Source organism: Xenopus laevis, chromosome 8L (assembly GCF_017654675.1).
Source record: "Xenopus laevis strain J_2021 chromosome 8L, Xenopus_laevis_v10.1, whole genome shotgun sequence".
NCBI lineage: Eukaryota > Metazoa > Chordata > Amphibia > Anura > Pipidae > Xenopus > Xenopus laevis.
Genome location: NC_054385.1, coordinates 6,947,759 through 6,960,239, shown reverse-complemented (window position 1 = coordinate 6,960,239; position 12,481 = coordinate 6,947,759). Strand labels below are relative to the sequence as shown.

General features: G+C 34.5%; 1 protein-coding gene across 1 annotated transcript; it reads left to right on the top strand.

Annotated features, from left to right (window-relative positions):
* The first annotated feature begins 250 nt into the window (after positions 1 to 250).
* On the top strand, positions 251 to 11,968 carry a4gnt.L (alpha-1,4-N-acetylglucosaminyltransferase L homeolog). Its single transcript, NM_001096156.1, is given in 3 exon segments — positions 251 to 331; positions 9,466 to 9,818; positions 10,772 to 11,968. Coding segments are annotated over 2 exon segments (942 nt in total). The 5' UTR covers positions 251 to 331; positions 9,466 to 9,482; the 3' UTR covers positions 11,378 to 11,968.
* The last annotated feature ends 513 nt before the right edge of the window (positions 11,969 to 12,481 follow it).

Sequence of the window (12,481 nt, the reverse complement as noted above, 5' to 3'; positions counted from 1 at the left end):
GAATGAAATGTACTGGTTTTAACTTCTTGCCTCCACTTATACATTCCTTTGTGACCTTTTTTCATTCTTCTTGATAATTCCACCATTGCAGTTATAAAAATCAGGAAGTCCATGTGAAACTTTTGAATGACAATGTGTGTTCTGAACTCTTGGTTTGCACTACATATGTATGAGAAAACAGTGCACCTCCCACAAGAATGATGTACAATCGTACTCCTTATATATAAGTATCGATAATAGGTGCGTGTGTAGTCTACATGAAGGGGAAACCATAACACCTTGAATATTTCAGACATTCCTTGTGTGATCCAACATTTTACCCAATAAAAAGGTATGATCATGTTACAGATGATTCTATAATATTTTGTCTTGCAATTTACTTAATTTGTTAATGTTGTGTCAAATCAGATATTTTAGTGAATATTTTTCTCAGTGCAGCAAAAGCATATTCTGTTTTTATTTTTAATAATTGCCTATTTACAAATAAGCAAATGAAAACAAGAATTTCATCTTTTTAAATAGTTTTTAAGTTTTGTAAACTAGATGGCACTGATATTCAATGAAGAAATTTGTTAAATAATGTATTCAGTTTTCTAAATTTGATCTCATATACTAGCATTGCCTTTTTACAGCTAAGGAAAACATACACGTGATCTTCCTTTTTCATTAATTTTTATTTAAGTTTTGCAAATTAGTTGAAATTGATATGCAAACATAAATTTGTTAAAGGGTGTATTTCATTTTATAAATTTGATCTCTTTTGGTAGCATTGCCAAATATAAATTTGACCTTTCATTAATTTTTAGTTGTGTTTTGATAATAGATGAAATTGATATGCAAGCAAGAAATTTGTTAATTTTATAAATCTGATTTCTTTTGGTAGCATTGCCAAATAGAATTTTTACCTTTCATTCATTTTAAGTTGAGTTTTGCAAATAGATGAAATTGATATGCAAGTAAGACATTTGTTAAAGATTGCATTTAGCTGTATAAATGTGATCTAGTTACAAATAAGCAAATCAAAAATTACAATTGTTCCTTTTTATTTGCCTATTTACAAATAAGGTAATGCAAACATGAATTTAAACATGTTATTTTTCATTTATTTTTGAGTTTAGAAAATTAGATTAAATTTACATGTAAATACATTTGTTAAATAATGTATTTTGATACACTTTCTTATTTGCATATAAATTAAATCTAATTTGTTAGCACTGCCTATTCACAATAAGCAAATGAAAACATAAAGTTGATCTCATTTGGTATAATTTACATTTAATATTTTTAACACTATTAAGTACTGTTAAATGTTTGTGTGTTTAAGAGAGGAGAGAGAAAATGTATTTATAAGAAAAAATATTTTAAAATGTATGCAGTATTACTTATGCAGGTTAAACACTGCATCACAAAGAATGGTGAAAATTTTTACTTTTTTAAAAGGAAAAATATGTTTTTGTTAAAAAATTTTTTAATCATATTAGAACAGTAACAAAGAAAGTATAAGATTATGTAAATCTGACTACCGTTTCTGCCTCCACTGGGCATATTTCATAACCGTTTTGTGGACAACACCTTAATATCCTCACCCTAATATCTTATGGGTGAGTGTATTGGATCTCTTTTTCTTTCTCTGTGGTCACATCCTTGTAGCCCTGTCTGAGTACAACTTTCCATCTGACCAATAATATCTCAAATAGTATCACTATAGCGATTCGTGATTTGAGAAGAAAAATCAAGGTACTGCATTGAATAAAACATTTCTGAATTAGGAGACGGCTGCAAGGGTGTGACCACAGAGACAGAAAAAGAGGTCCAATACACTCACCTATAAGATATTAGGATGAGGATATTAAGGTATTGTCTGCAAAAAGGTTATGGGTTTGTTAGAACTTGTTCAACTGCTTTGAGTTTTCCCGAGAGCAAACAACCCCTCAAAAATGTTATCGCACTGTGTATTGCAAGTGTGGATTATGGAATTTAACTATTTTTTCCATGCTGGTACAAAAATAGATAAGATTAAAATAAAACTTGACACATACATACTACTGGGAGGACTGCATGTGGGGGGACAGAGTAGAAAAGGGATCATAGAGTGTAAATGGCAAAGAGAGACTGGGGGCTCATACAGAGTGAAGCCATGAAGGATCTGCTGGAGAGAAATCAAATGAATTTCCTTCCTTTATTTGGTGGTATAATTTTGATTGTATAATACATTGTTTAATTTTACATATATATTCATTTGCAAATAGTACTTCTCATATACATAAATGTTTTTAACAGTGTATAGATTTAAGACTCAGTTTTATGTATCATATTACTATAACCTGTTACTAGGGGTTATGGTTCTTTAAAGAAAGTGGACAATGAAGCCACACCAATAATTGTATGTTAAAGCGAATATACTGTGTACTTATAAGAACTGCTGTAACATTATTATAGAAGAGTCATGGGTTGACCATTAATATACTGCATGACCTTGAGGTGAATATAAATGGATTTACTGAAATGTAAATGAAATTTAAACGTCTACCAATATCATGTTTGTCCTAAACTAGGGTTATAAAAGCTTCTGCTCTTAATATCTGGTATTGCCCCCTTAAGCAGAAACAACCTTAAGTATGAGTTTCTTATAAACGTCTACCAATCCAGTCAGACACAAACTGGGAAACATATGTTTTTTCTACTCCACTGGCCTTCAGCTGTAGAATGTTTGGGGGGTTTCTGGGGGTATGCACATCTCATTTTATTCATCGTTTATTTATCTGGAGTGGTCAAACTGACAGCCTAAATACCTTTGTGGAAAATCTTAACACCAATTCACTAAATTTGAAATTTACTTCAAGTCACAATTTAGACAGCATTGGATTCTTAGATGTCAAATTAATGGGCATATCCCTAACTGGAAAAATCGAAACAAAAGTGTATACAAAACCAGTCACAGGTAATACCATTCTTAGGGCGGACAGCTGTCACCCTAGACATACCAAAATGAGTATTCCCTTCAGCCAATTTTTGCAATATAGACGTAACTCTTCCACTATTGAAATATTCGAAGAACAATCAGTCATACTCAAACAGAAATTAGCAGAAAGGGGCTATCTGATTGAAGTGATCGATTCAGCTTATCAAAAGGCATGTTCAAGCAGCAGGAACAGTCTCCTTTTAGGAACAAAACGTAATAAAGAGTTAAAAAATACTCAAAACACAAATAACAAAAGTAAAAATATTTATTTTTGCACAGAGTATAGCCTCAACACTAGATTTGATATTTCTTATTTTACCTAAATACACTGTGTGTCTTTTATATTTTAAATGTATTTTTTTCCTTTTTCCCTGTCTTTATATGGGCATATATTTACCTTTATTGAAATACCTCCAACAGAGGTCGCTGTGGCCTATATATAGTTCATTCTATGTCTGTTCCCCTCATGCTTATTAAGGACGTGTTGCCCGAAACGCATCAAGCGTGATGCTGTGTGTGCCTATGACTATCGTCTAATAAAAATTTTGGATTTTAATCACTATCGGTGTGCGGAAAACTCCATTTCTTTTTTCTGCATCTCATTTCATTGCCCCACAGCACCTCAATGGAGTTTAGATCCAAGCTTTGACTATGGCCATTCCAGAACCCTCCTTTTTTTTTGTCAGTCATTTATTGGTTGATGTAGTAGTGGAATAAATAAGGTTGTATGATGGTGAGCTGATGCAGCAAACAGGCCAAAACCATAACATTTTCACCACCATTTTGCTTTGCTGTAATAACAACAAATTATTTTTGCACTGACTTTGTTTTCTGGAATGGTTAGTAATTCAGCTGTGAGTGTTCCATCTGAGAACATACAGTTTTATAGGGGTGCTTACATGGTTTTGCCTGTAGTGTTAATATACTTTTGGCCCTTTTGCAGCATGGCCACAAACCTCCTAGCTCCATTTGGACCACAAAGACCTGCAACTAAGTCCTTGAATAAAGTGTTGCTGCATTAGGCTCTATACAAGATTAAGGGTGGCGATGGGCACCTAGGTTAGTGTAGGTTAAGGTGATTAAAAGCCAAGAGTTGAGACAAGAGGGAGTAGGTCCCTGTCCAATAGAGCTTACAATAGGAGCATAATACGTGCATTTACAGGTTACATGTTTGAAAGAAAACTCCTGATGCAGGCCCGGACTGGCAATCTGGGAGTTCTGGCAAATGCCAGAGGGGCTGCTGTATGGTTCAATAGAAAGGTACCATATAGTGGGCTGGTAGGGGGCTGTTTGGGCTGGTGGGGGGCTGTTTGGGCCTCTGTGTACTTGGAATGGCAGGGCCTATTTTGATTCCCAGTCCAGGCCTGTCCTGATGGCTTGCTGTGGGTTATAAACCTTAATTTAAAAACATGCCACAAACAAAGATGCATAAAAAGTGTACACGGCCTTTGTGATTCCATTTTTCATTGTCCTTCGTTCAAGAAAGAAACCGTTTGAAAATAAAAGAAAATTGAATAGAATCAGGGCACAGTATAGCGAGTTAAAGTGAGGGAAACAGAAAGGTAATAGATACCTGGGTTGTATGTAATAGCAGCTGCAACTTTTAGCAGCAATTTATTATCCAATAATAACATTAGCAAAGTGATAATAGCGGATAATAGCATCATTTGTTACCGTATTCATTCCATTGTGGTTTTAACCTACAGTATTTTACTGTAATTTTATGGATAAAATATGTTTCTTATAAAAAAACATTTTTAAACAACAGTATTTCAAAGGTTTCTCTTGGCCGTGTCAGTGCTGGGAATGTGCGAAGCAAGGGTTGGAGCTTAATTTATCTTTATGACCCAGCTTTATGGGTCATAAAAGGATTTAGAAAGTAGAGTAGAGTAAAGAATTGTAAGAGTAATCTCGTGTAAATAAGTTAATGGATGGTTTCAGCGTTCATAGTTTTATTGAGCAATTTCTGAAACATTTAAAGGAAAACTATACCCCCGAACAATGTACTGTAGGTCTCTCTAAAAAGATATTGCATAAACTAGCTCATATGTAAAACCCTGCTTCATTTAAATTAACAGTTTTCTTAATAATTTACTTTTTCAATAGTATGTGCCATTGGGTATCTTTGATAGAAAATTGCCATTTTAAAAAATAAGGTCTGCCCCCTGGGATCCTACGATTGAACCACATGAACCAATTAACAGACAGAGTTTTGTCTTTTGCTGCCCACACTTCTTCCTGTTACAATTAGAGTTGTAGTATTTCTGGTCAGGTGATCTCCGAGGCAGCAAAGAGACCATCACAAAATGGTGGTTCAAGACAAGAGATGTAAAATGGCAATGATTACTTATATCTATACTCCAGTTTGGTAAGATAATAATAATCTGTTTGTTAAATATTCATTTTGGGGGTATAGTTTTCCTTTGAAATGGAAAATGTAGCACTGCAGGCTCAAATAAATTTCATTGGAAAGAAATGTCTCTAAAGGAGGACTAAACCCTAAAAACAAATATGAATTTTATATATTGAACTTACTGCAGCAGTCTAAAAATTTGGCATTACTATCAGAGTAATGAATCCAGGCCTTCAGGGTTATGCCCAGGGGGTCACCATCTTGGATTTTGTTAGGTGTGTCAGTGACACTGCGCATGCTCAGTGAGCTCTGGGCTTTTGCTGAGGAGGAGAAGCTTATGGGTCCACCCAAATCACCAAGCTGAAAATTAGGTTTGTCTTATGCTACAGTGCTTAATATTAAATTCTGATGCAAATTGCACTGGTTTCTGAGCAGCCATGTAATGTGCATCTGAATTAAATTCTAATCAGGCTTTATTGTTGCTTATATATTCTATATACACTGTATATTGGGAGTCAGGTAACTAACAAGAATATGGGGTGCTACTAGGGGCATACAATATTTGGAGGCAGAGCTCTTTACTTATAAATGGTTGTGGTTGCCTTGGGCTGGCACAGAACCCAAAAACATAATGTGCAGTATTTCAGCCTTACTTCTATATTAAGCTAGAAGTTATTTCTCCATTTAAAAGCAATGGCATATCTATGTCATATCTATGAATACAGAAAGGCAAAATAGACTGTCTTCGTGGAAACTACAAAAGAATTTTATAGTCACTGGTTACCTTTGTTATTCATTTTCAATCAAACCCTGTGTTACAGACTGTTTTAATCATTAAAATCTGAGGTTTCTTTTAAAAACACAGTAAATCTTGTGTTATAAATTCTTGCCTTCACATCAGTGCTGTCAACACGAAAAAAACAAATCTTTTCTCATTTATATAGAGATTATGGAATGTTTGAGTGACCATGGGAGAGCGTCATATATTGTTATACACATTTTTATTGATGAGACTGAAAAGTAGAGTAAAGGATCCTGAAAGATTTGATTCTGCCCCCTACCCAGTGTTCCAATCACATTCAGAAACCGATACTGGGATGATTTCCTTGAACACGTCAGAAATACATTCAAATATGCAAAGCAAATAGTTTACAATAGAAATAATATCCATGACTGAAAATTCTGTTTGATTTTGAAGGTCTGACGAGAGCTCGGTAACTTATAGAAATCTAATTTAAGATTCTGGTTCCATGGTTACAGTTGCTAGAAGGGCAACAGGGTCTCTTTTCTCCAGTAGCCTCTGTCTTGAACATTCAACAAATCAATCCTGAGTGTGACAAAAAACAGTTATCCAATTATCCAGTTTCTCCAAAGTGATTCCACAGGAACAATGCAGTTAACCATTATGAATATAAAGCTGGACATACACTGAAATATCTGCTTGTTTATCAGCCCTTTTCCCAACTGGGATAACAGTTTGACTAAAACAGGGTTTTATGCTGATCTTTTGGTTTGAAGTCCATATCAACAGCTCAGTGTTTTCATCTCCCAACAGGATTTCAAACCTGTCTGATAAATATCTGGGAAATTTCTGGTCAGATTTTGGTTGAGTAGGCTGTTGTTTTGGTTCCAGGCACTGTCTAATGAGTGGAATGTAGTTGGCAGCTAATGCTAGTACAGTCACCTGGTACATTCTAGGTATAATCAGGTGGCCTAATCCTACTTAGCAATCAAGAAAAGTCCAATTCAATACCAGTTTGGTCTTGGATTATGTAATGCTTGCCAGTCTTAAAGGCAGATTTATGTGAGATTAGAGCTAACCACTGAAAAATGCATACACTTTTCATTCCTATGGGAAACTTTCACCCATTGATAAATATTCTTCTAAAAATCCCTTAGAATGAATGAAGAAAGTGAGTGAACTATTCTATTGTTAACTCTAATCTCACATTTTGATACCTTTGCTCCTTACTGTGCATGTACCCACTAACACTACATGAAGAATACCAAGAACATGAAAAAGATGGAAGTGGTACACTCCCCAGCAAATGTCCCAGGCTGGTGCATTTTTTTTTATAGAAGAGCATTGGCCTTGGGCAGAAGCTTAGGGTTTTGGCTCATTGGAGGGTGCCTAACAAATGGACCTTTCTTGTGCTTTAAATTGTTACATAGGTTTCATTGAAGTCTACTGTTAAATAAGCCATATCATCCAGTAACAAATACTAAAATAACTGCTATGCTACACTGGTAAAGCCACATGAAATATGCTGCATCTTGCACATATATCTCCAATCCAATGGCTACGTTGGTGGAAAAATCCTGTAAGTATTGTAGAGGTAGATGAGCTGCACATAGTCCATGGGGATCGTCCTCTGAAGATGCCACCGTCTTAGAGTTAGATTAAGAAGGTCTTGGTAGACTGCAATTTGTTGAGTACACCAGTTTAATGGGTTATAATGAAAAGATACCAGTATTTTAAGGATTATTTTTTATTCATGACGAAATTCTTCTGGTGGCAAAGTTTCAATTTTTTTGCCACGTGTCTTAATAAATTAGGCATCGGTAGTTCAGGTTACAGCTCCTCTACTCTCCTTTCAGGCTTGGAGCTACAATACAAGCCTCATTTCTGGCTCTCCCAGAGGAATGGATAATAACAATTGGAAGATGGCCATCTAATAGATACTACATTTATGTCAGACTGGCCATGGTGGACAAGTTTGGTAATTAGTACTAGATTTGCTTAGTTAAAGAACAGGTTCTTGGAAGATTAATTCATATGGTCATCTGACATGAAGTTAAAATCTTTAAAGAGATGCAACAATTTTAATTAAACTATGGCATAGTTAAGTTCAGCAAGGCCATGGATATAATTGTTTATTTGCACACAGAACTAGATAGAGGGTAATTGTCTTTATATCAGGTGTATATTGCCCATCTCTTTCAGTAAAAAAAAAAAATAGCTGGAAGGGGAAAATTTAATAGTTTTAACATTTGCATTTTGCGGTTCACAATTTTTTTATAAGCATTAAAAACAAAAAAAAACTGTGATCTCTGTAGGAACTTCTAATAAAAAATTTCATTAATTTAAAAATGATCACACAATGAAAATGAGAAAAATAATACATCTGCCCTTATGCCCAAGGAAAGGGCTTGCAGTGGTGGAAAATGGAATGAAGCATAAGTGGTAAGAATTGTTCTACTGGAGATGAGATGGGTAATGTATTAAAAATATTTTCCAGCCCACTTTAATTTTTTCATGTGATCACGGAGTAGTAAAATGGTGTGAAAATAGCCAACACAATCTATACTTATTGGTGGTTGTATACTAAAGGGCAAATTTATTCAAATTTAAGATTGTGAAAATAACCCACAATCTCAAATTTTTAAACTTTTTTCTGAAGTCAATTTATGAGATTTAGAAATTGAAAATGCTAATGAACAAATTGAGCAACTAAAACCTGGCCAGTTTCTATATAATTCAATGAGTGGTGTATTTTCTACACTCATAAAATCTATTTTATTTTTCCAGGGTTTTTTTTTAAATGTCACATTTTTATTAGTCAATTAAACAATACGATTTTCGTTGATATTTAGTAATTATTTTGTCAACTTATTGCAATTGAGTCTCCTAAATCTTTAAAAGAATACATGTTTTTTTCTTTTTCTATTTTTTCCATAAATATACATTTTGTATTACAGTATATTATATATATTTTTAATTATATTTTTTTAAAATTTGCCAGTATATTAGTCAATTAAACAATACAATTGTCATTGAGATTTATTAATTATTTTGTCAACCTAACGCATTCGAGTTTTCTGAATTTTTTTAAAAAATACATGTTTTTTTCTTTTTCTATTGTTTTCCATAAATATACATTTTGTGTTACAGTATATAATATACCGGTACTGTATATATATATTTTTCATAAATTTGGCAGTGTTAAAAAAAATCTTTCTTGGAAAAATTTTTTTCTAAACCACAACAGTTGAAATCCCTATTTACACATTGCAGGAACAGGACTTATTGTGTAACAAAAAAATGTATATACCTGACAAACAATGGTGGGAAGTGTAATTACTTGTATAAAATAAATACTATCAATCATTGCATTTCTTTGCCAACACATTGTTCTGTTCTCTTTTTCAGTGTGATCGCCACAAGTCATGTCCACAAAAGTAAAGATACTATCAATTTTACTGTGCCTGGCAGTTTCTGGCTTTGTCTATAAGGCTGCTAACAGAAAGACGGTTGTCAAGTTCATACCATTTTTATTTGATACAAAGATTACTCCTGATGACGTCTTATCTGCAGCCCGTATTAACCCCAAGAAGCCTGTGGCTTTCTTCATGAAAGGGTTACCTGATATTAACTCAGTAGAAGAACACACCCTAGCACTGAACAGTTTCCCAACCCTTGCAACCTATAATAATATCTACCTTTTCCCCCTCCGGATGGAGAATTTGCTTACCGATACACCCCTTCTGCCTTGGTATGACAAGGTATGCATCTTTATGCTTTATTTGTGTAATTGCTAACATCTAAGAGGTGTTTTTTTTTTTTTTACAGTAAGAGATCTGTAAAGATATGCTTTTACGAGAGTAGTTTGTACTGACTGACAGTTTCATGAAAGGGTTGCATGACTTTTCCACAATTGAGAAAAGTCAATTTTTTGTGCAATAAGAAAGAAGTGTTTTCCCCTTTTGAGACAAACAGGAGCCTCTGAAGAAGGCTACACCTTGGGCCATATTTATCAAGGGTCGAACTTCGGATTGAAAAAACTTTGAAATTCAATTGAAATTAAGTTAACGTTTTTTTCGGTTGAATAGGTCCGTTTTCGATCGAATAGGTCCATATTTGGCCGAGTTCGAATCGAAGGAATAGCGCATTAGGTCGAATTTGATTTTTCAAAGTCCACCAGTTGACTCCAAACTCTGAAAAAAAATTTCATATGTACCAGGTCTGAAGCCACCACATCTGTTTAGCAGTGTAGATCTGTGCCTTCAAAGAAGTCTCCAGTTGCTCCCCAGCAAGCTCAAAACATGGTGAGCTGCTGTTGACAACTTTAAAGGCTGGAATTGTTGCTGTGATGGAGCTTCTACATTGATCCTTATATGTACTAAAATCACAGCATCTTCTTTAGTTTATTGGAGTGTCCTGGCCAACTATCATCAAATAATGAAAGCTACCACCCACATGTTATTTGGCATATGGAGTTCTGTCTTTAAACTACCCCCTTCAAATTCCTAATAGCATGATCTATCACAATAGCAATATCATATGCTGCTAAAATTTACATACATAGCTAGCATGTTAAACGTTAATGTTAAATAATATAAACTCTTACCCTATGACTGTAGCTTAATTACCTCGAAATTAAGTAAAATATAAAAACATGAGCGATCATAGAGTAGTACTTGTATTCCTTTAAAGTGTATATTCATTCTATTTGCAGGTTAATCCAAAGAATGAAATCCATTGGTCTCATGTCAGTTCAGATGCCTCCAGGTTGGCACTGATGTATAAATATGGTGGTCTTTATATGGACACTGATATCATATCATTAAAACCTGTTCCAGAAAGAAACTTCCTAGTTGCTGAGAGCTCTCGAATCTCCAGCAATGGTGTTTTTGGGTTTGATTCTCATAGAGACTTCACTTGGACATGCATGGAAGACTTTGTCAAGAATTATAATGGAGCAATCTGGGGACATCAAGGACCAGCCCTTTTCACTCGAGTCCTAAAGAAATTTTATTGTGATATTCCTCCATTCAAGGGTGATGAAGATCTCAAGTGTGGAAACATCTCATTCTTAAATCCTCGACGATTTTATCCAATTGAGTGTCAGTACTGGATGAAGTTCTTTCAAGTATGGAAAGCCATTCCAACTTTCAATGAGTCTTATGCTTTGCATCTCTTTAATTATGCCAATCGTGCTGAGCGTAGGGTAATGGTTCCAGGAAGCAACACATTGGTGGAACATCTTTACATACAGAATTGCCCTGCTACTTATCAAGCTGTTAAGGAGAAAAAAAGTACCCACCTTACTAATGTACTATAAATACAAATAAATATACAGCATACAAATGGGATCTTTTGCTCAGAATGCTTGGGACCTGGGGTTTTGTGGCTAAGGATTTTTCCATGATTTGGATCACCATATTTTATGGTGTTCATTTATTAGGAAAAAAAATCTGAATACCAGATTTGTGTCGTAATGTGAACCGACATAATTTACAGGGTATTTGATGATGGTGATTGGTTTGATTTTATCTTTATTGTTGGGATAATTATGAAAGACTATAAATGAGTCAGTGGGCAGATCCATTCTTTTAAATTTGTATCACAAAAATTTAATTTTCTAGAGAAAAAAAAAAATTCTGAACATTGTGCAACATTTCTGCTATTTGAATACTTTTTCACAATTTTACACTCCTGTCTGAATTTTAAGCAGACTTACACATTTTTGGCTTATAGAATAGAATTACCTGGGCAAAGCACAATTTTAATGGTAAAAAATGCAGAACAAGTATAAGGTTATAATTTGCATTGTAAGAGTGTGCCAAACTATTTTCCATACTAACCTCCCTTTCCATAAGTTGTTAATATCTGCTATTATCTGAATACAAGAAGTATTTTAAATATGTGCTACTCAAAAAAAAATTAATAAATGAAGAGATAAATACAATCAGGCCTTGATTTGTGGAGAGTCCACCAAGGCCAGGCCTAGGGTGGCAGGATTTTCGGGGGCGGCATGCTGCCCAACCACACCCACAACCCGGTCAGAAACACTGGGGTTGTGTAGAAGATATAATCGTTTTTTAAATTTCCTGTGCGCCAGTCCTCATTGCTCCGGTCCAATTGATGAAAATTTAATTGAATAAAAGGGGAAAGGGGTGACGAATGACAGCGGGCCGAGGGGACCTGAATACAATATTTAACTGTATCAAAGTTTTATAAAGTATGGGAAAAAATGCAACTTGGCCAAAAAGTTGTAAAAAGTTTTCATAAAAGTAAAAATTAATGGGAAAACCAATTTCATATTCATAATTCTGCCCGTAGTGTGATAAACTGGTAAAGTATGATGAGCTTGAAGTTATTTTATAATGAAGGCCTCACTAATATATCCAAGGGCCTCCCTGGTCCTCTGTCATATACTCCTAGT